The 23101-nt window shown below is 48.4% G+C and overlaps 1 protein-coding gene and 1 long non-coding RNA gene across 17 annotated transcripts in view; one reads left to right on the top strand and one right to left on the bottom strand.

Annotated features, from left to right (window-relative positions):
* The window catches only part of CD44 (CD44 molecule (Indian blood group)), a 90528-nt gene extending 82069 nt beyond the window's left edge, over positions 1 to 8459 (bottom strand). For 3 of the 15 annotated variants that reach the window (XM_030332049.1, XM_030332048.1, XM_030332050.1), the window contains exon 1: positions 8208 to 8453. In XM_030332049.1, the coding sequence (XP_030187909.1) occupies positions 8208 to 8274 (67 nt within the window). In that variant the 5' untranslated portion in view covers positions 8275 to 8453. Of the gene's footprint in view, positions 1 to 8207 lie in introns of all 15 variants that reach the window. The other 12 variants (XM_030332054.1, XM_030332053.1, XM_030332055.1 and 9 more) reach the window with 9 other exon arrangements.
* Positions 6333 to 22597, top strand: LOC116738328. Of its 2 annotated transcripts, none has more exons than XR_004344138.1 (3): positions 6333 to 6570; positions 7081 to 7127; positions 18263 to 19196. It is a non-coding gene; the product is annotated as an uncharacterized LOC116738328 (long non-coding RNA). The 2 variants fall into 2 exon arrangements; XR_004344137.1 differs by lacking the exon at positions 6333 to 6570 and adding an exon at positions 21797 to 22597 and having other exon boundaries at positions 6925 to 7127; positions 18263 to 18410.
* The last annotated feature ends 504 nt before the right edge of the window (positions 22598 to 23101 follow it).

Genomic DNA, 23101 nt, shown 5'->3' with positions numbered 1-23101 from the left:
AATGAACAAATAACTCAACCCACCATCCCTGTCAATCCTATCCCCTCCCTAACTCCCCACCATATAGAGGAGAGAAGAACTTCTATGCAGGAATTGGAATGAACGAGTCGCTCAGAGTATGAATGGGGAGAACTTTCCATGGCCACTTCTTCATATTTGCAATTGCAGCCCCTTCTTCTGATGTCATGTATACAAAGGGGAGGGCAAAGCTAGCTGCGTGGACGCTGTGGCCCAACCCACACCTGACTCCCGAATGGAGTTTATGAAAACAACCAGAGCACTACCAGTTATCGCCATCCGGGTTTCTGGGGGCCCTGACATTTTCATGTACTAAGAGAAGCGCAGTAATGCAGTGACTGAGAGCTTGGGCCCAGTAGCCAGACCCCCTACGTTCGAATCTGAGCTCCATCACTTACCAGCTCTGTAGCCTTGGGCAAGTTACTCAAATTCCCTATGGCTTAAAAGAGGGATAATACCAGCATTACTTCATAAGGTTGGCGTATGGATTAAACAAGGTGAGTATATAGGAAACAGAAGGTCCCGGTGCGGGCACATGGCTAGCGCTCAGTTCGTATTTACTATTGTTACTAATTGTGGTGATCGTTATCTCAGAACTATACAACGCACTGCAAAGAAACCAGTGCAGAAGGTACAAGAGCTCTCTCTAACTGTCAAGAAAGGTTGTGGGGAAGAAAGACAAACTTAGAGGCACCTCCAAAGGACCGTGGCAGTGACACCAGAGCAAATGGGAATAGTCTCTCCCGGCTGGAGTTTTGCAGTTAACCTATACTCTCAAAAGCTGCAGATTCGAGGAAGAGTTTTGGGGCCTGAGTTTTGCAAATCACCTCCTCGGTGACTCAGCCCTCCCCACCCACCTAGGACCTGTCTGCCCACACTTGCACTTAGGAGGGCCACTTGCCTCGGGTGGACACACCCAGGCAGCCAGTGCACAGCACTCGGGAAGGTCTGGCTTCGGGATGTTCTTTTCCCCCACGACACCCTCCCCTCGTTCCTCACTTGCCTCCCCCGTGTCTGAGTCTCACTGGGCAGACGATCCCTGGGTAGGCAGGACCTGTCCCAGGTGTGGGCAACTCCAGACTTGGCGAGCTCTATGGCGAGGAGGCACGGTTTGCTATTTCCAGTGTGGCTTTCCCATCAGACATCGGGCTTCCCCATCAGAAGGCTTGCCCCTTCAGGGGCTGCAGGAGACCCACAGAGAAGGCAAGAATCTTCTGTGAAGCTCTTCAGCTTCTCTCCCAGCCGCCACCACCTTCACCTTCCAGAAGCAGGGGGGTCAGGAGGGTGCTCAAGGAATCCAACCTCGGAGCAGCATCTCCAAAATAACCGGACCTCCAAGTGGGCTGCTGCTGGGGAGTGTTTTATTTTGAGGCTTAAATTTAGGGGTTGGAGTCATCATCTGCCTGGCTCCCACTCCCTTCTTGGCCCAAGAAGCTAGTAACCCTGTCCTCAGACAGACGTACCCAGCCACAGCAAGCAGCCACCAAAACCACAAACAGACGGGTGATCTCCCTGTTTGGGGCAGACCAAATAAGAACCCCGTGGTGGGCAGCTGACCGGCCAAGCGCCCTTCTCCGCCCTGCCCTGAGCAAAACAGCCATCTCCACTGTTACCATAAACACACAGATGTGTTTGCATCCTATGCATGCTGTCCAGCATGCTTCTGTACACAAGACAAAGTTATTTCTATATCTGGATATTCATTTCAGTTCAACAGTTACCAGTAGCTAGGACCAACCCTCGGATCTGGGACCACCAAAAAAAAAAAAGAAAGAAAAGAAAAAGAAAGAAAGAAAGAAAGAAAGAAAGAAAGAAAGAAAGAAAGAAAGAAAGAAAGAATGTTATACAATCCCTGATGTCAGAGGGCTCCCACAGTGCTGAAGAGGACGGATAATAGAAGATATGATGGTTTTGGGTTTTCCCCTTTTTTAGAAGTGCGGCCCCAAAAGATAAAAAGGCCTCCCTGCATGGTTTTATGGTGGGGTTTTAAGGCTAATTAACTGGGGCCCTATGAGGACCAGATACCACATAGTCAGAGGTGAGGTTACTGGAATGGCCGCCATCTTATGATACCAGATTCTCAATGTGGGGTGGCTTTACCCACCACCACCACCACCACCAATTTGGCAAAGCCTGGAGGCATTTTTGGTTGTCACAACTCCGGGAGGGCAGGTGCACTACCAGAATCCAGTATGTGGAAGCCAGAGATACATGGTCGCCCATTAGCTAGGAAACCATATAATACTACATACACCGTGAGCTAGCTAGTCAGGGGTGAGGAACTGTGGCCTTCTGACAATGGGCCCCCCCAGTGCCCATACTACCTGGTGCACCGAGGAGGCACGGGGTAAACGTTTGTTGAATACACTGTCTAGTTGACTAACATATTAGAGAGCGGGTAAATTAACAGCAGGGTAACAGAAATACACACACCTTTTTCATTCTGTTTTTTTCACGTATTCAAATCCTATCTTGTCCCTATTGCCACTTCCTCTCCTCCATGGATTCCTCCAGTCTCCTTTGCTCAGCTCAGCATTTCTGTCTCAGCTCAGAAATGCTGTTAGCCTCACAGTCTAAAATGGCCCGGCTATCGATCAGTGCTACATGCTTTTTCTGTAGCACCCCAAGGTTCTTGGCTGTAAGTGCCAACCTCAGACACGTAATTCCTCTGTAGTACCCAGCACAGTGTGGGACCCGCAGAAGACACCTGATAAATTCTTAAGGACTGACCAGCAATATTCACATTACGTGTAGACACATGGGCTCCGACACATACATACTTAGAAGCACACCCACAATGGATGCATGCCCACATCTAGCAAGCAAGGGTCAAATACATAGCTCGTCTTGGTACTTCACATATTGGAGAGATCCAGAAGTGGAGAGCAGAGGAATATTAAATATTTCTCTCCAAAGCACACATTTTCAGAAACAGACATCAATGTAATCAGGCACTCGATTAAGGAGTTGTAAGGATGTGAATTCATTTATGTAAGATGCTTGTGAAGTTTTTGACTTCTAATCACATGAAGCTATACATTTATTGGTAGAAAAGTAAATAGACACTTCGTCAAAATATATACCATGCGTCAACTGGTAGAACATTTGCACATTGGAAATCCTGACTGTCCTAGAAAATTTGGCATGCACCATCACTTTATCCACGCCAAGCCAGATTCCACAACCACAGACTAGGAAACACCCCTTCCTAACTCTGCCGGATTGGTCTGGCTTCCCAAACCCTTGATGGCCAGCTTATGGGGAGTACACTTAAAAAAAATTTTTTTAACGTTTATTTATTATTGAAAGACAGAGTCAGAGCATGAGCAGGGGAGGGGCAGAGAGAGAGGGAGACACAGAATCCGAAGCAGGCTCCAGGCTCCGAGGTGTCAGCACAGAGCCCGACGCAGGGCTGGAACCCACAAACCGCGAGATCGTGACCTGAGCCGAAGTCAGACGCTTAACCGACTGAGCCACCCAGGTGCCCATGGGGGAGCACATTTTTTAAAGAAAATATCTCAACTTGCTCAGCGTGTGAAAAGTGGGGTTTGAATTTAAGGTAGGAGGCACTAGTCTACCCTGATGATTCTAAAGAACACTAGTGTGCTTCCCATTCAAGCAGGGACACAAAGGAAATTGACTCATCTGCTTCTCACTGTGCAATCCCCCAGAATTTCTTTCTGAAGCAAAAAAGATCCCCTTTGAGAAACATGCTTTGTCTGTCAGCATCTGCCACCTGCTTCATCTCTTCTTTCACAAGAGTCACTTCCTTTTTAGACTCTGGGTGGAGTTGGCTGAACAGAGGTGCTGGGGAAACACAGCTCAGACCTAGCTGAGCCCCAGCCCCAGCCCAGCCTCAGCCCCAGCCCAGCCCTCAGCCTCAGCACAGCCCCAACCCCAGCCCAGCCCCAGCCCCAGCCCAGCCCCAGACTCAGCCCCAGCACAGCCCAGACCCAGCCCTAGCCCCAGCCCCAGCCCCAGCCCCAGCCCCAGCCCAGCCTCAGCCCCAGCCCAGCCCTCAGCCTCAGCACAGCCCCAACCCCAGTCCAGACCCAGCCCAGCCACAGCCACAGCCCCAGCCCAGCCCCAGCCACAGGCCCAGCCCAGCCCCAGCCCCAGCCCAGCCCCAGCCAGGACCTAGTGATGGGGAGATACAGCACCAGCCCACCTCCACTCTGTCAGGGAACCCCAGCTTGGAACCATCAGCCTGGACACTGCAGACTGATCTCAAATCCCACCTGGGAGACTGCCCCACTCTGCCTTTCAGTTCAAGATCCTTGACTTTTGTAGAAACCCATGTCAGCCTGCCACCCGGGTCCTCAAAACTTTCCCTCTCTGGGGCACGTACAGTCTGCTAAACAAACACTGAAGGTTTCCAGTGAGCACGTGAGGAGGGGCTTTCTGGGTCAACGCATCCAAAATGCTGGCAGAGTTGGGGTGAGGGCTTCCGCAGGCAGGCCCTCTTTCTTCATTTTCAGGCAGAGGACATTGCCCTAACTTGTCTCTTAGACAAGGAACAGCCTCTCCCTTTTTTCCAAGCCTGCAAATGAGAGCATGTCTAGAAGGGCAGCTGGACACTGATAAGGGAATTGACTTATTTTAGTAACAAATAACTAGGTTGGCATCTCTTGACAGCTGTGGCCAAGCCTAGGGAGACTCAGTCCAGGGTAGGGCAGGGTAGAGCAGCCGGGAGTCCACAGCCTGCCAGGCGGAGCGAGAAAGCCATTCACACCAGGCTTCACGTTAGCTGGTCACAAGGGATGGGGAGGATATGGGAACGACATACGCATGCAATTTCCAAAGCAGTGAATCAAAGGGGCGTTAGCATTGGAGTCCAACACGGGGTGGGGGGGGGGGTGTTAGACAATGGGAAATCCCAGCTCCACCATTTACTAGCTGTGTGTCCTTGGGCAAGTCATAACACCTCCCTGAGTCTCAGTTTCTTGATCTAGAAAATGGGGTTAACTAAACATATTTAGCACGTCATGAGGCTTCCATAGAATAATCTATTCAAATCCCCTGGCGGAATGCCTAGCACAAAGCCAGTGCTCAGTAAATGCATTTCCTGGGACTTAGAACCCTACTTTGCAATAGGAGCATCAGGCTTTTACAACAGGGGTGCTCTTACCTCTGAGGGATTTAGCCATCCTCCAAGGAGGCCCTAGGACAGTACAGAGCCTCTTCCTCGAGAAGCACTTTTGTTTTGTGGTAGGAAATATATACCATTATTCTTTATCTTAAGCTCAAACCGTGTATATTATAGAGGAAAATAAAAAATTGTAGTGAATGTGGAAGGTAGCATTTAGGGTGTGAAACCAGTGTTAGGCTCACCCCGGGGACAGAGGTGGAGTCCTTGGTGATGGGGGTATTTCAGAGCCCCGTGGACGGAAGATGTCCAGCCCTAAGTCTGCTGCGAGAGAGAAAGTCACTCCTCCCTCCTATTCAGGGTCTGCTTCCTCCATGGGAAAAAGAAGGGTTTTTCTAAATGGTCCTTGGAGTCACCATTGGTGAGTCTATGACAATGAGTCAAGAAATACTTGTTGAATGAATGGAAGGGGATCTGTCATAACTTAAGAATTTCATGCTGCCCATGCTGCTTCTGCGTGGGGCAATTTGGAAGAAAATGGAACCATTTCTTACTGGCCGCCAGCCTCACACACACCTACTTGGCACGGCGCCTTGGCAGGAAATGAGATGTCCAATGTGTATCTGGGGAATAACTGAATTAATTGATGCTAACCTCAGTAGTGATGGATTTCTTGCTTCTCCACCTGGGAAAACGCAGCCAAAGCCCTAACTCCCAGGAAGAGGGGTCTCTAATACTCCCAGGGAGCAGAAGGGCACTTGTCACCCCCAAGAGCTCTCTGATGTACCCCTCTTTCTCAACACCAGGGGCACAATTCCCCAGCAGTGACCTCTGGCCCACAGGAGAAAAGAGACACGAGACGTGGGAGCGCTCATCCCACTTGTCCTCTACCCAGGGCCACTTTCTACTTCCTGCATATGACACCTAATTCATAGTGTCCACCAACTTAATTTCTCGTCCAGTGTTGCTTAACTACATCTGGCCATTTCTCTACTTTTTGCTTCCGGATATGAAGGATGGACCCTTTCTTCCTCCCCAAAGCCTTTTGCTCCTTTCCAAAGTTTCCTCATTGTCTTCTGGAGGTCCCCCACCCCCAACTGGGATCCTGGGGCAAAAGCACTGCCTCTCCTCCCCCTCCTCTGCCTCCTTCCCCTCTCTGCCTGCCCAGCCAAGCTGCTGTGAAGTCGCATCTCCCTTCCAAGTCTCAGTTCCTTCCAAACAACGTTACAAGCACATGAAAGCCAAGGCCCAGGCAGTTACTGCCACTGGCACTTTTTTGTGCTTCCTCCAAAGGACGCTTCCCAAAAGGAGCATGAAAACGTGGGGCAGGGGTGAACCCTCTGGTCTCTGGGTCAGGATGGTGTCAAATATTTGGGGATGCGACCCTTAAGAAGAATCAGGGAGGCAGGTTGGAAGGAGTCAGGAGTCAGAATCCTCAGAAACAAAGCAGAAGACATCACCAGAAGGTAATGTACAAATAAAGTTCCCTGGATGTCTCAGAGAAGGCCAGGGCTCTTCCTGCACTCCAGGTTTTCTCTTCTCTGGCGTCCCAAGTGTTTTTGCCTTTCAGTGACTTGTTGGAGCTCAGGTCGCCTCGGAAGCCTCCGATGGCCTCGGGTCCACCTCAAGCCTCCATCCCCAGACTCTTTCCAAGTATGACCGTGCCATACATACAGTCTAACGTACTCCCGCTAAACACAGACTAATGGACCTGGGTTCACATGCGCACCAATCCTTCTGGCTGTGTGAGAACTGGCAAGTTACTTAACCTCTCTGAGTCTCGGTTTGTTTCCCTCCTGAAGCCGGGCTAGTAACAGGACGCTTCTCGCTGGGCCACCGTGAGGGCAAAATAAGGCAACACTTGTAAACATTGAGCACAGTGCCCGGCACAGTGAAAGCGTGCGGTAAAATGCTGGCTGGTGCTGTCATTTCTTCTATTATTATGATTATTATCATTATTATTCTTTGTGTTTCAGGAATCTGAATCTTTGATCCCCACTTATTCCCAGTCTGCAGGATCCAGGTAAGACTGTATCTTTACTTTCTTGGTACCCCCCAGAGCTGGGTTTAATAAATACTTGCCGAGCAGAATTAACCATAGGCTGAGCTGTCTTAATGACCCAGCTGGCACTTCTTAAAAGAAGAATTAATTTTGCTAGCAATAAGCAAATCAGCCATGTAATTATCTGTACATATATAGACAAAGGGAAGGAACGCTTGGAGTTCGGTCTCACCAGACTACCTCACATGCCGACACCCACTCCACAGCCACTGAAAGATACAGCCCCTGTTTGGATGGGGGTATCGGCAGCCCCAGGTCCAGGGTCCCTAACACGACCCTGATGCCCAGGCTTCCCCCCCCCCACCCCCCTCCCTGCTCTGAGGCTGCCAGGCTGGGAATATGAGCCACCTTACTGTCTGGATTTCCCCTAACTGATTGGCAGGAGCAGGAGGTTTGAGTAGCTGGTTCAGTCATTGCTTTTCCACCTCACACTCCCTGCCCCGGGCTGGCACCTCGTGGAAACCCAGAACCTCATAGAGCTGGTTCAAGTTCCCACAAGCGCTAGTCAGTGACTGGAGCCAACTGTAAGAGCTTTGGAACCCAGGCGGGGTGGGGCGCCGGCACCCCTTTCTGGAAGGCTCATTGCCACCAGCTCTCACACCGACACCTCTGTGGCCACCTGGTCAGTAGCCCCGGCCCCTGCCCCGCCTAGCTCTGCCCTGCCCGGGGACAGCTCAGCCAGGCTTCCAGCGCCCTTGGGCACAGGAGCCCGTTGGTCCAGACACCGGCGGCGCGCACCCTGGAGTACAGTTACTTTCTGCCTTGTGCTCCGGCACCGGCGACCTCACCCAAAACTGCGCTCAGGCAGCCGGCCCGGCCAACTTTCTTCGCTCTTTCTCTTTTCTTTTCAACAAAACGGTGCTTCGCACCAACCCACACTCCGAGAGCTTAGCGCAAATCCTCGCCCCGCTCTCCTTCACCAAGTCCACGCCGCTGGCCGCCCGCTGGCCTCCCGTCCCCGGGGGCCCACTCAGCCAGGTGGCTGCAGGGTCCGTCCCGGCCGCTCGGACCACTCCCTCCCGCTGCCCCCGAGGCACTCACCGATCTGCGCCAGGCTCAACTGCGAGAGGCACAGTCCCCAGGCTAGGCGCCACCAAAACTTGTCCATGGTGAGAGCGAACCGAGGGGGCGAGCGCGGGGCGCCGGGGGTGGGGTCCGGTGCGCTGGGCGGGGGCCGGCGGAGCACGGGGCGAGCTGGGCGGCCCGAGCCTATCGGGGGCTGGGGTCCGGCTGGGCAATGAGGGCGCCTGGGAAGTTGGGTGCAGTTTTTATTCAAGGGCTGAAAGAGTGACCTAAGAGGGAGGGAGGGAGCGAGGGCAGGACACACCCAAGCGAGGGGGCTGTGACTAAGCAGCCCGCAGAGGTTTAAAGACGCAGCAGCCCTCCCCTGCGCTGTCCCTTCCGCCCCCGCCCCGCGCCCCGAGCCGCGCAGAGACCGTAAACGCGGGCGGCCTTAACGGGCGCCGCGGGGGCCCCGGGGGTGCCCGTGAGCCCCGGGAAGCACCGGTTTCCTCTCCCGGCCCGCTGGAAGGGCGGCCTCTGGACGGGCCAGGGGATGGCCCGTCCTGAAACCTTAGCCCGGTTGGGTTGAGCCTCCGACCCCTCCTCTCCGCTAGGTTTCTCTGTGAATGGGGCTGGAGAGTGATCTCTAGGATTTCACCGGCAGCTGGATATTCTGGGACGGGAGATGGGATGGGGGCGAGGTCCGGCAATGGGTAGTGGCGCTCCCCAACTCACGGTGGCAAGGAGGGGTGGGGAGCTTGTGATTCTTCCCAGGGGAAGAGGACGAGCGCACTCTTGTTCCCCTGAAAGAGAAGCGAAGTGGAGTTTTCCTTCTTACCAGGGCGGCTCAGAGAAAGCTAAGGATGGCCAGCCAGGGGGCTGCTATTTCCCTCCTCCAACCCATGTGTCATCTTCCAGTCCCAGGCTGGCACCTGGACCCATCCACTCATTCATCCATCCAGTCACCCGTATTCATTCATCCTCCCAAACATCGGTTCCACCAGCCCATTCATCTTCTACCCATCTTTGCTCACATCCTACAGGGCTGTTGCATCTTTTCCACCCCCTTTCCATCCACTTGTCCAACGGCACATCCTTTCTTCTAGCCATCCATCTCCCACTTATTCTTCCAACGACCTTCCCATACAACTTCTCCTCCACCTTCCCATACACTTTTCCACACCTCTTCGTAACCCTACATCCATCCATCTGTATACTGTCCTCCTCTCCAGCCAGCCAGCCAGCCACATTTGTTCTTCAGTGTATCTATCCAGTGCCCATCATCCACATCTCCATTCGCCATTTTATCCACCCTCTCATCCACCAAATATCCACCCACTCTCTCTTGCTCCTATTTATACTCCTAGCTAAGCAAACATTAATCCACTTGCCCCTATCTGTCCTCCCCAATACATCTCAGAAAAGGGAGGAAGATGGTCCCCGGAGGGATTTCGATTTAGAAAAATCATACTTTGAGGGGCGCCTGGGTGGCTCAGTTGGTTGAGCGTCCGACTTCGGCTCAGGTCATGATCTCACAGTTCGTGGGTTCAAGCCCCGCGTCGGGCTCTGCGCTGACAGCTCAGAGCCTGGAGCCTGCTTCGGATTCTGTGTCTCCCTCTCGTTCTCTGCCCCTCCCCCGCTCATGCTCTATCTCTCTCTGTGTCAAAAATAAATAAAACATTTAAAAAATTAAAAACAAAGAAAAATCATACTTTGCATTATAATCTCATATCTACCTGTAACATCCAGTGATTTGACAGTTGAAAAGCAAAAGCAGTGTTTATTGTTAATGTGGACCACTGAAAGTGTATCTGAATGGGCTTCTCGCCTGGTGGGGTACATAGAAAATGGTAATGGCTGTCAGGGACTGTGGGACTGAATTCTCGCCAGGCTAGCATTCCCGAGCCAAAGGAATTCCCTTTTGATTTTGTTACTTATTGAAAGAAATTGAAAAATTGAGAGAAAGTGCATGCAGCTTTCCTTATTCATCAAGCACGTAGCGAGCGCTCAAGAGTATCAAGATGGAAAGGATCTGCCCTATCTATCTCCAGGGGCCTCACACTCTGGCGGGGAATCAGACTCACAAGCTGGCTGTCACCACACAATAAGAAATGTGCTGTGAAATATGTGTGACAATATCCACGGCAGAAGATCGCTATGGATAGCCATCATGCTATCCATCTGAGAGAAGAGAGCCCGCAGAGCACTGCACCCTTTCCTGGGGAACACCAGACCAGGGGGCCTTCACAAGGGAGGTGATATTTGAGGTCTTGAAGGAGGAGGAGGGATTCTTCAGAAGAAAGGGCAAGGGCACAAGACATCCAGCAACAGCATTACTCTGTAGTAATTAATTGCAAGGATTTAGGAACCAGGACGCCTGGCCTCGTACATTGCGTTGTGCAACCTTAAGCAAGTAAATTAGCCTCTAGGCCTCGGTTTTTCTCACATCTAACATGGGGTTAATATCAGTGTCCTTTCTGTAGAATGGGTGAGCAGTAAATGACTCAAAAGTCCTGCATATATTAAGCACTATATGTATATATATATATATGCATATAGTAAGCTCCGTAAATGTGTTTGCTATCATGACTAAAAGCAAAATTGTGACTAAGCAGGGAAAAGTGAAAGCACATGACTTGTTCAGGCAATGTCATAGAGCGGCTTGCATGTTCGATTAGATGAAGATATCGAGGGAGGACAGCAAGAAGGGAGGCCAGAGAGGTAAACAGGACCCCCCTCCCCGCCCCCCCCACCGCCAGCTCAGGTCATAGACTACGCCAGGAAGTTTGAACTTGACCCCTAGGAAATAGTGAGCCATAGAACTTTCATTATTATTGTTGTTCTTGCTGCTGTTATTGTTGTTGTTATTATTATTGTGCTAAAATACACATATCCTAACATTTACCATTGCAGCCATACAGTGGCCCTCAGCACATTCACAGAATTGTGTGGCTATCACCACCGTCTTGGTCAGCTTGGGCTGCCAGAACTGAGCGTCACAGGCTGGATGGCTTACGCAGCAGAGATTTATTTGTCACAGTTCAGGAGGCTGGGAAGTCCCACATCAGGGCGCCAGCATGGCTGGGTTCTGCTGGGAACAGTCTTCTGGGTTTGCAGAGGGCTGTCTTCTATCCTTACATGAAGGGGGGGGGAGAGAGACAGAGACAAAGAAGGAGGCAGACAGATAGGGAGGGAGAGAGACAGAGAGAGAGGAAAGGAGAGAGAGGGAGGAAAGGAGAGGGAGAGGGAGGGAGGAGAAGAGAGGGAGAGAGGCAGGGAGAGGGAGAGAGAAACAGAGACGGAGACTGAGATGGGGTGGGGGAGGGACCAAGCTTGCTGGTGGGTCCTTCTTATCAAGGCACTAATCCCTTTCATAAGGGCTCCACCCTCCTGACCTAATTACCTCCCAAAGTCCCCACCCCCAAATACCATCACACTGGGGGTTAAGAGTCCAAAATATGAATTTGGGGGAGACAAACACGCAGCCAATAACAAAGGCTTTCCAGTTCAGTGTAACGGGTTCGAGTTGGGGAGAGCCTGCTTGAGTGTAGGCTGCTTCTCCTGCATTCTCAGGGACCTGCTCCCCAGCCACCAGTGGCCAGTTTCAAGATTCAGGGGGGAGGGGGGCGGGGGAGGGCGGGGGGGTGCCAGCTGGAAAGAGAACGGTGCCTCTGACCCCTATCGGAAAAGTAGGCGCTTTGAAAAATGCTGCCCGTAGTGGCAGAGTTGTCTGTCCCCAAGACGCACCGCCTTCCTGAAACACATGGGGGCAGGCTGCTCCCCCCCCCACCAAGAAGATCTTCAGACTTTAATCACCTGAGAAGCCAGGCCTAGTGAGTTCCCTGGAAAGGGCACTGGCCCAGGAGTGACCTCGCAGATCTCCCATTACTTCCAGGGCCTTGTTGCAAGAGGGGAGTGAAATGGGATGGTAGTCATTGCAATGATGTGTTTACATTGTCTTACCACGTTTCATAGAACTTGCAGGTTCCTGGAGACCCTCAGAGACAGACACAGAGATCAAAGCAAAGGCTTAAGCGGGGGCTGTGCCTCCCCCCCACCCTGACCCCATTCCAAGCGCAAAAGTTCCAAGCTTATCAGTTTGATAACCTTAGAGGACTGTGGGAGGCTTCATTTCCACAAAGGATTTTACTTTGAAAAAGTTATATAAAAACCGCTCAACGAGGCCATCTCCGACGAAGCCTGGTTCCCTGCTGCATATGTGCAAGTTGTAACAATCGGCACATGAAGCACTGAGTGGGAAGGTGCCTCACAAAGGTTAGGGGGCCATGCAAATTCTTCCAGGAGGAAATATTTTGCCTGCCTGCTTCCCGACAGTTTAGTGAGGGACTGACTGAGGTTGTTTGCCCCATGCCACAAGTGAGTCATTTCAAACTGACCTGACAATTCACTGAGTCAGGACCAACCTTTGGGAGTTCCTGGATCACCTCTGTGCGCTAACCCTCTCACCGTCTTTCCACCCCACACTCCCCGCCCCCCGCCCCCTCCCCCCTACACTGGCCATACCACGCTCTCACAAAGACATTCTCATGCTCTTTTTTGAGACTGTATAACGCTTAGGTCCTTAAAGTTACTGATTTTAGATGTTCAGTATCTGTTGTGTGTTGCACCGATTGCCTTTCTAAGTGAAACCAGGGGATGTGGGAAACTGGAAGAGAGAGCTTGAATTGATCTGACTTAACATGAGGTTACACTACTAGGTCAGGGTCCAGGACACGACTGGCAGCCTTGGACCGAGGAAGCCCAGGTCTGAGCAGTGGCTCACCCCCTTATCAGCCCGGTGAGTTCACTTGGGTCACCTAACCTCTGGGAGTTTGGGTTATTTCATCTACCACATGAGGTTCATAAGACCTTTCTCACAGTCTGTTGTGAATAGTAAGTGAAAGAAGGCATCAGGACTCTTTACTGGGGGGCCGGCCTCCTGGTAGGGCTCAGCGATCCACCAACCGCTAAGCTACCTGAGGACAGGGCCATGTCTGTCTTAGACGCTGGCATTCCGAGACTCTCAGTTCCTGACTATTCCCTGTCTCTGACATATATACCTTTCCCAATAAAGAATGGCTTGTTCTTTTTCCTCCCGAGACACTTTACAGGGTGACTTTGGGAATTACAGGAGCCAATAGATAGCAGCATTTGGACAAGCTGACGCTTTCTAGACAAATGCAAGCCGCGGCGTCCGATCTGGGTGACCGTTTTCAGACCTGGTGGAATCTGAGCGTGGTTCACTCTAGCAGACTAGGATTCGTATGTTTATTTTTCCTGAATTTGGGGGCCTGCTGGCTTCTGACTAGTAAAAAATCTTGTTCTTCCTAAGCAAAGAAAAAGTCAAATCTAAACCAAATGTGAGCAGGAGTGTGTGGAGCAAGGCGGGGAGGTGGGACTGAATCATGGGATTTGAGGATTATAAACACAGCAGGCCACCAGACGCTTTTAAAGGGACAACATTGAATTCCTACATGGGGCTGCTTACCACAGAAGGAGCGATCTGGCAGAGTAAATCAAACACCATTCCAGTTCAACTTTAACTAAAAAAAAAAAAAAAAAAACCCATCTTTAGTTCATTCTCAATGAGTAAATTCTACACATGCAAATGAACAGTGGTGAAAAAGCCCTTGTGAAATAATTATTAGTGAAGGCTAAATAAACTGGTAATTTGGAAAGCAATCTTCATGACAAATAAATGGCATCGAATGACTAATTAGTCTCGAGCTAACCAAGTATGATTACAGTGCTGAGCTTTTAGCATTACTAAGGCTTTCAAAGGACGGTAAATAAAATAGCCGATGTGGCCACCGCGCCCTAGAAATGCCAAGGGGACCGGATGCCTCTTGATTCCGGATACATCCATGTCAGTTGCAGCTGTGATGCAGACCTTTGGAAGTTAAAGCAGTATGCAGATAGGTCAAAGCCCACAGTTCAATGGTAGTTAATTTAGAAATGTGAATTTTTGAAGGTGAAATTTGAATTAATGGTGTGTGGCTTTATGCGGAAGGCTAGCTGGGGGGAAGTGAGAGACTGAAGTGAGAGAAGTAAGAGAGTCTCTACTGTATGCGCTATTATTATTTAAGAGAAATGCAATTGTATTCCTTTTAAGTTCATAGAGCAACTAAAATCTTTATTCATTTTCTTTCCGTTTCATACGAATTGGTAGCTAAACGTCTACTGGAAGGCTGGAAGGGAATGGCATTGATGAACATCTAAGCATGATTCGTGCTGGCCGTATTCATAGTTGGCATATAAACGGTGACTAATGTCCCTGGGTTGCCTGAAAATTGTTCCCTTTATTCCTTCACTATGTGACTACTGTGTGCTGAGCACAATTTAAACATTCTTCGTTCTGTCATAACTCATTCTCATCACTCCTCTGCTGCTGCTATCGCCACCAATGCCACCAATGCCATTGTCACTGCCCCCAATGCCATTGTCACTGCCACCATCACCACCACCGCCAGAACCCCCGCCATCATCACCACAATTACCACCATGGTCACTACCACCAGCACTTAGTACGTATGCCAATGTTATTTAATTACCGCAACAACCCTATGAAAAGTTCACTCCTCCTTTACAGATGAGGTAACTGAGGCTTGGAAAGGTTGGGTGACTTGTCCCAAGCCTCTTTATTTTACTTGAGGGAGATCTTTCTTGCCATCACAAGATGCAGGGACAGAAAATCTCGACCCCTTTCTGATTCTGGATCTAGCAACAATGCTAAGCCAATTGGAGTTTGAACTCGTTTTCACTGAGTTTTATTCCAATAAATGTCTTTTTAGAGGGAAGATGCCTTTAGAAACTGTTGTTAGAGTAGGGGTGGTGGAGGGAAGGTTGCTAAGGTGGAGGGTAGAGACTACTCATTCTTACTCAGGACTTCTGGCTCTAATCTCAGGTCCTGTGATTCTGCATTCCATGTTTTTTCACTACTTAACCTCACCTACAAACCCTCTCCCTTAGCATCCAATTATACCCAAAGAATGCAATGATTTCTCCTGCACTGTTACTGAAACCAGACATCCCTGATGGTTTGCCCACAGTTGTATGGCACTCCAAATGAGTGGCAGGCCTTCCCAGGCCTTCTCCAGAACACTCCTTTCTGCCTGAACACGCCTCATAGACTATTTCAAAAGCAAAACCTTTCAGCTGGCAAATGGTAACAGCTGCTTCTCTTCAAAACACCCAGCGGGTAAAACTTCTGGGCTCCAATGCACAGGCCTAACACTCTAGCCAAGTCTGGATGGGTCTCGGTGTTAACTCCTGCAGAAAAGGTTATAGGTAGTGAACTTGGATGTGAGGCCAGGCCAAAACCCGTTGTATTGCTGGATACTGTTTCTCAGCCACAGTAGACTGTGACTGTAGAGGACGTTGTGTGGGTGAGAAAGAAACTTGTACTTAATTGGGGGAGGTTATGGTGAGGGAAGGGGATGGAGAGTGTGTGAGTGGCAGAGGGAGGACAAAAGGGCACAGACATGAGCCCACCATGATAGGAAGGGAAATGAAAGTCTTCTAACCATCAGCCAGGAATTTAATGGACATCTCCAGTACGTATTACATGGATTCAGCACCAAGGAAAAAACAAAGGGGAACTAGACCCACCCTCTGTCCCCAAAATGATTATGGTCTAGATCAGGGTTGGCCAATCACTTATTTGCATCAAGTACTACTCTAATTACTGGGAATACAGCAGAAAGAGAGAGAGAGAGAGAGAGAGAGAGACCAGTGTTTTGTTATTACTGAGGACGTTGGGGGAGAGTGCAGGGTAAATTTAATAAGGTAGAAGGGAAAGTCTGTCTGAAGAGGTAACATTTGAGCCATATAAAACATTAGAGAAGCACTTCCGAAAAAGAAGGCAGAGCAAATGTAAAGGTTTGAGATGAGAATATTCTTGGTATGTTTGAAGAACAGAAAAGGCCAGTGGGGCTGGAGCTGAGTGAGCGAGCGAGAAAGTGAAGGAGGGTCAGCTTTAGCTCTTAGGTGGCCTTGCAGGCCACAGTAGGAAGTCAGGATTTTGTGCTGATTTCAGAAGGATTTGGGTGGGTTTTCCTTGACTCTCCAGCTCTGATGAACTAGTAGTGACTGCTTAGGTCACTCTGATGAGAAAGATTCAGAAGCCTTACAGCTCAGGGGGGAAGAGTTCAGTGATGGCTTAAGAATATATAGAATAGATGAGGCCATGGTAACACTCGTGATCAATATTTACCATCTCTGAGAAGGATGGAATATTAAGTTGCATTAGTCAGGTTAAATCCCAGGTTATGCTGCAGTGGCCACATCACTAAAATCTCAGTGGATTAAGGCGATCGTCCAAGTGACTTCTTGTCATGCTAAGTCTACTGTAGGTCCAGGCAATTCTTCAAAGCGGCTGTCTTCCATGCGGTAGCTCAGTGATTCTGCGTGGTTTGATTTTATGGCACTTGCATTTTAACAGAATGGCTGCATCAGGGAAACAGAACAGTAAAGGATCTCTTACCAGTGACTAAATGCTTTGGCTCAGAAATAATTCATGCCGTTTCTGCTTACACCCCATTGGCTAAAACTAGTCACGTGACCCCATCTAATTGTAAGCGAGCTGAGAGAGGGTGATTCTCCCATGTGCCTAAATGTGGAGGAGAATCTAAGTAAGCAGTAAAAATCTAACATGTAAGTCCACTTTAAAGAAAGTCTAGTCACCCTCCGATGCATTTTTGTAATGAACTGGCTGAGGAGTAGTAAATAAAAAAGGACTTCAGAAAGGGGTGACATTGACCAGGTATATTCCCAAAAAGCTCTATAGATAAGGATACCTGAGTGATCTTGATAGATAGTCTTGTTAGAAAGTCACCCTCCAGCTCCATTGTACCCTCTCCAAACCTGCTAAATCCTTTTCTTTTCCTGGTCCAACCCCATCCACCAGTTTGCAATAGGGTCTTTGCACTTGTCTGGCTCTTTTAACTTCTTACTTTGGATGCAATATCATATTTGCTATGTAACCTTGGACAATTTACTCAACCTCTTAGAGCTTAAGTTACTCATTTAATGCTGTATATTATTGTGAAAATTAAAGTACACCGTGTAACAATGCATCTATTTAACTTAACATAGGTTTTGGAACAGAGCAGGTCCAAAAAATTGAAGTTACCCTTATTTTTTTTAAAAGAAAGCCTTTATTATTTTTTTTATTAACAAAAAGTACAGAAAAAAGTAGTTCCAGAGTTCGTTCGGTGGCTCAATGATAGTGTGATAGACATAAAATCTGTTCATCTTTCTGTACCACTGTTAACATGCCAGCTTCCATTCCCAATGCACTTTGCCTCATGTCACAAAATAGTTACCGAAGATCCCGGCATTAAATCCTCATTTGACGGTGTCCAAAGCTGAAGAAAGGAGGTAGGCAAGAAGAAAAGGATCTTTCATCATATGGTTCTCTCCTTTCATCAAAGAGAAAAATTATCCTCAAAAGCTCATCATCCCCCAGCCAACCTCCTCATGTCTCAAGTTCTACCAGATGTAGTTACGATTATACCTTTCCTTTAAATTCTGTCCTTTCTTGGCTTTATAGGTACTGCCCTAGCCCATTTTTCATTCTACCTTTCAGATGGCTTTCTCTTTCCGTATTTTGTGGCCTAATTTTAGCTAGTGACAAATTAACTCAGCAATATATATATATAATGGCTCAAATACATAGAGGTTTATTTTTGAGTCCTCTAACACTTACGAGGGTTTTTGGATAGGTAAGATGTTGGGGACGATGGAAGATTCATGTTAACGGAGGCTCTGCAATTCTCAACACTGCTGGGGCCATTCCCATTCAATCAGTGGAAGGAAAAGGAGCATGTAGGAGCACTGTCTGGTGGTGGTAGTGGTGGGGAGGTTATGAGCCAGGCCTGGTATGGGACCATCACTTCCATCCATGTCTCATTGAATGGGTTCTAGCCATCCCTGGGCAATGGAGTCCAACCGTGAGTCCAGTGGAAAGGGGGTGAAAGTGGAGGTGAATCCATCCCCGGCTCTTCTGCTGAATCCTTTCCTGCATTCCTTCTCCTGATTTAGACCTCCTCAAGGAGATGTCCAGGTTTTTATCTGTTTCTTCACTTTTCCCTTAGGCTTACTTCGCCTACGATGCCACAACCACGAGAAAGGAGACTGGCTTCACTCATTGAGCATTCCTACACCTTCCAAGTGTCCTGTTCACTTTTCTTCTTGTTTTCCACTTGGATACTGGGTTCATCCAATTGAAGACATCAGGAGAAGGTTTGGGGCAAAAAGAAAGAGAATGGACTGCCAGCATGGGTTTGATTCCAAGACCAGCCATCTGGGAACTTGAACACAGTTTATAGGCGGGAAATGGCCCATGTAGTCCTGGATTATAAACCGGTGGCTTTCTTTGCCAACTCACTGGAACCTTGGGAGCCCAGTTTTAACACTATTTATAACCTGCTCTGAGATCATGTCCCCAAATACTAATTGCAAAGGATTTTAATATAAAGGTGCTCTTCAATCACAGACTTTTCATAAACAAATACATTTGGGAAACACTAGGTTAAAAGAGGTGAACAGGTGTCCCTACTCTAAGCACGCTTCCTTGGTTTTTTTCACGCATCAACCATTTCTTAAGTGTTTGGTAGCATCAGGCACCATGCGAGGCTCTGTGGGTGGGTTCTCAACACACTCATATGGTCCCTATTCTCCAGCGATATAAAAAATGGCACCATGATGCACTGTAAGTTTCCAAGAGGGGGCCATAGTACGCAGTTTTCCCCAATACTATTTGACCACAGACACCTCCCTTTTTTAAAAAAAAAAAGGAGTATGATAAATTCCCACATACCCATCACCCGGTTTCAACAATTACCAACTCATGGCCCATTCTACCTATCTGCACCTCCTACTTCCTTCCTCACCACCTGATTATTTTGAACAAATACCAGACATCGTATCTTTTTATCGGTAGATTGCTCATTATGTGTCTCTAAAAGATAAGGGCTCTTTGAAATAACATAAACCACAATACTGTCATTACATTATTGGTGATTTTGAATTTTCTCCACTAGTGGTTTATATATATTATAAAATATATATATATTTTATTATAATATATATATTATTATAATTTATATATTATATAATATATATTTTATTATATAATAATAAATTATATAATAATATATATGTAATTTTATAATTATATTATATATTATAATATATATATAATATATTATACATTATATATTATAAAATTTTAATATATATAAACCACTAATGGAGAAAATTCAAAATCAGCAATAATGATATATATATATAAAACACATACATATATAATATATATATATATTCACACTTTTGAATCAAATAATCTTATTTTATTTTATTAAAAAAATTTTTTTTTAAAGTTTTATTTATTTTTGAGACCGGGAGAGACAGAGCATGAACAGGGGAGGGTCAGAGAGAGGGAGACACAGAATCTGAAACAGGCTCCAGGCTCTGAACTGTCAGCACAGAGCCCAAGGCGGGGCTCGAACTCACGGACCACGAGATCATGACCTGAGCTGAAGTCGGCCGCTTAACCGACTGAGCCACCCAGGCGCCCCCAAATAATCTTATTTTAAAAATATATTAAGATGCAATAAACATAAATGGGTATTCAGGTGCATGTGCACACACGTGCACGCCACACACATACATGCTGAGTAGCTGTGACATCATCTCCAAGGAAACACCCTGGTCCTGAGGGCAGTCTCCACCACACACTGGGTGGACCTGTTCTGCCTGCAGTAGAATTGGAAAGGAAGTCCCGCCCACCCTCACATACCCCAGTCCTGTGGGAAATGGGACTGAGGGGGATCTGGCCTGGTCTTACAAGTGCTGTAAGTGGCTCTGTCAGGTGGCCTCTGAAAAGTGATGTGGGGGAGGATAACGAAATCTGGGCAGCAGGAGGCAGGGCCACCATACGACATCATCCGGAGAAGTTTCTATCAGTCCCCTCTTCTGCCACGCAGCTGAGGCTCCATGTCTAGCCTCGGAACTGTTGAAGTCTTCTTGGTCACTTTAGCCCCTGGGTCAATATCTAGAAGACCATTCCTCACCAGCGAGTTTGGCCCAGTGACCAAAGATGTAAGCAAAGGCATGGAAACTCTGAGCACTCCGGAAAAGCCAGAGGGAAACCCCAGAACGAGAGGATGTACCTAAGACATATTTGGCTTTCATCCCAATTGTACCTAAGCTGGCCTTCTCAGAAACAGTCCCCTTTCCCAGCCCAGATGGGGCTACACCAGCGATGGCATGTTCAAGCCATGGCTTGCCTTGTTCAAGGATGGAGAACTGTATTTATTCTGGCCCAGGCTTGTGGGGCAGAGGGACCCCCCAAGACGGAGGTCATGTTTCTCCAGAGATAAGTCAACCAACAATGGCACTTCTGTTGCCTTGTCTTGCGGAGAAATAGCCCCATGTCCAGTGGCTGATGGCTGCTCCCCTTAAGGTTGTGTTCAGAGTTACCAGTGCTGTGAGGGGGTGCGGGGGGTGATGTGGGCAGGATGCAGAGGGGTGATGGGAATTCTATCAGTTTCTCAGATGCTTTTGGTCTCTCTCAGCTCCTATTCTCTCTACTTTCCTTTTTTGTTTTTGAGTTTATTTATTTTGAGAGTGAGAGAGGGCACAAGTAAGGGAAGGGCAGAGAGAGAGCTCTGTTAGCGCAAAGCCGGATGTGGGGCTAGATCCCACAAACTGCAAGATCATGAGCTGAGCTGAAACCAAGAGTCAGTCGCTCGACCAACTGATCCAGCCAGGCACCCCCTCTACCTTCTTTAACTTTATGTTTTCCTCCTGTTGTGTCTCTTTTCTCTTCCCCCCTGCCCTCCTCACAAGGCTCAGCCTCCCCAGCTTCCCCTCATCCCTGTCTCTCGACTGGCTTCCCCTCCCGCCAGCCATAAATATTCTCTTCCTTACAACTTTGCGCTCTCTCCCCTCACGTTGGTCTGCCCATCTGCCACCCCCTCTAGCCGGGGTTTGTCCCTCTTTCGTCCCCACCCACGGAGGGTCAGTCCCTAGTGGCCTGACTTAGACCTCTCATGTTTCCATTCTCATCACACGCAATCTGGAAACTCACCCTCAGGGCAGAAGGAGGGCTCTGGGGTGCAGCCCCCAGGACATCTTTGTTTCACACCCCTTTCTCTTCCTCTAACGAAGCAGTGACAGGCTTCTCTGGTCCCTTACTTGAGAGAAAGACAGAATGACAAGAAGCTATTGCATGGGATGGGCGTGGAGGGCCCAGGGCATGTTTTGCTGTCTCAGTGGTTACAGAGCCCCATATCTACAGAGAACGAGGGAAGTACCAGTTATGTTATCAGGAGAAGGGCTTATTCAGGATCTCTCACAGAACTCTGTGTTTTTGGAATGGCTACAGTCACTTACAGATAGAAAATCTGAGGATCAGAGAGGTTAAGTGGTTTGCCCACAGTCACACAGCAGTGGGGCCAGCAATGGAGCCTGGCCTCATGTCAAAGCCCTTGTTCATTCTGTTGTACAGAGGGTTGCCACGGACTGCTTTTTCCTGTCTTAACCATCTGAGAAGGTCTCTCCCCATCATCTAGCACCTCAGCATTTGTTTCTCTCTCTACTAATTTGCATCTCGTTTCCTCTAGAAAAGTTTACGGTGTACTCCTCTTCGCTTCCCCGCCTGTCCCGGCCCGCACACTTCTCTGCCCACGTCTTGGTGACGTCACCAGCACCGCGGGAAAATTCCAGAGAACCTCCCCACTCTGTGGAGCTTCGGGATTCAAGCTGTCTGGAGTCAGGGCCAAAGTTTCCTACCCTTGTGAGATGCTTATAGAAACCTGCACTCGTGACCTCAGGGTCTGCTTCAAGGTAAAGGGGACCTAGGGCAGGAGAGAAGGGGAATCCAGATACAGTCTTCTCAAGGTCAGAGAGATATCTGCAGGTTGATGGAGGCCAAGCCACACATTAAGCTCCCGCCAGTATGCCCAGTAACCCCTCTCCCCACCAGCGAGCTAGCTGGTATGCAAACACATGCTTCTACCTACAGTGTCCCATGCAGATCTGTTCTGTGTTTCTTGACATGGTAGGGCCTCTACAGTGTTGAAAATACTAAAAAGAAGAAGAAGAAGAAGGAAGTAGGAAGAAGGAAGAAAGAAGAAAGAAGAGGGAGAAAGCAACCTAGACTCCACTCACTATTAAAAGTTATTTGGCTCTTGCCTATTTTCCTTTCGGTTTTGGATCATGGATGGCCAGGTTGAGTTTTTTTCTAACTATTGCCATGAATGGTGGGTGCAACGTTTTCCCTCCTGCTTTTCCCTCCTGCTTTGCTCCCCCTTACCGTTTATTCTGTCATGCTCATTTTTCAACGTAAATTCCAGAATTACTATTTTAAAATTATGTCCAGGGACGCCTGGGTGGCTCCGTCGGTTAAGCGTCTGGCTCTTGATTTCGGCTCAGGTCGCAATCTCCCAGTTCATGAGTTTGAGCTCCATGTCGGAGCCTGCTTGGGATTCTCTCTCTCTCCCTCTCTCTCTGCCCCTCTCCTGGTCTCTCTTTCAAAAATAAATAAACTTAAAAAAAAAAAGGCAAATAAAATGATGTCCAGCATTTCATTGACTGGATACAGCGTAATATATTAAAATATTTCCTTGCTGATATACATTTCAGTTGCTTCCTCTGGTCACAATTATATAGAACATTTTAGTGGAAATGTTTATGCACGTCATGTTTTGCTTTCCTTGAATTATTGCCTCAAAAAGTCATCAGAAATGAAAATGGTTGGGATAGTTTGATCACCATATGGAGTTAGTATGAAGCGTGGAGTCCCCGTAGGGTTAAAAACACAGGTTTGGCACTTGCTAGCTGTGTAACCTTGGACCAACTGTCTTTCTAAGTCTCAATTTCCTCCGAAGTGAAAGAAGGCAAATAGAGTCCCTAATCCGTGTGGTCGC

This window comes from Lynx canadensis, chromosome D1 (assembly GCF_007474595.2).
Source record: "Lynx canadensis isolate LIC74 chromosome D1, mLynCan4.pri.v2, whole genome shotgun sequence".
Taxonomy (NCBI): Eukaryota; Metazoa; Chordata; class Mammalia; order Carnivora; family Felidae; genus Lynx; species Lynx canadensis.
The sequence above is the reverse complement of the archived record's forward strand: the minus strand, read 5'-3'. Positions and strand labels throughout refer to the sequence as shown.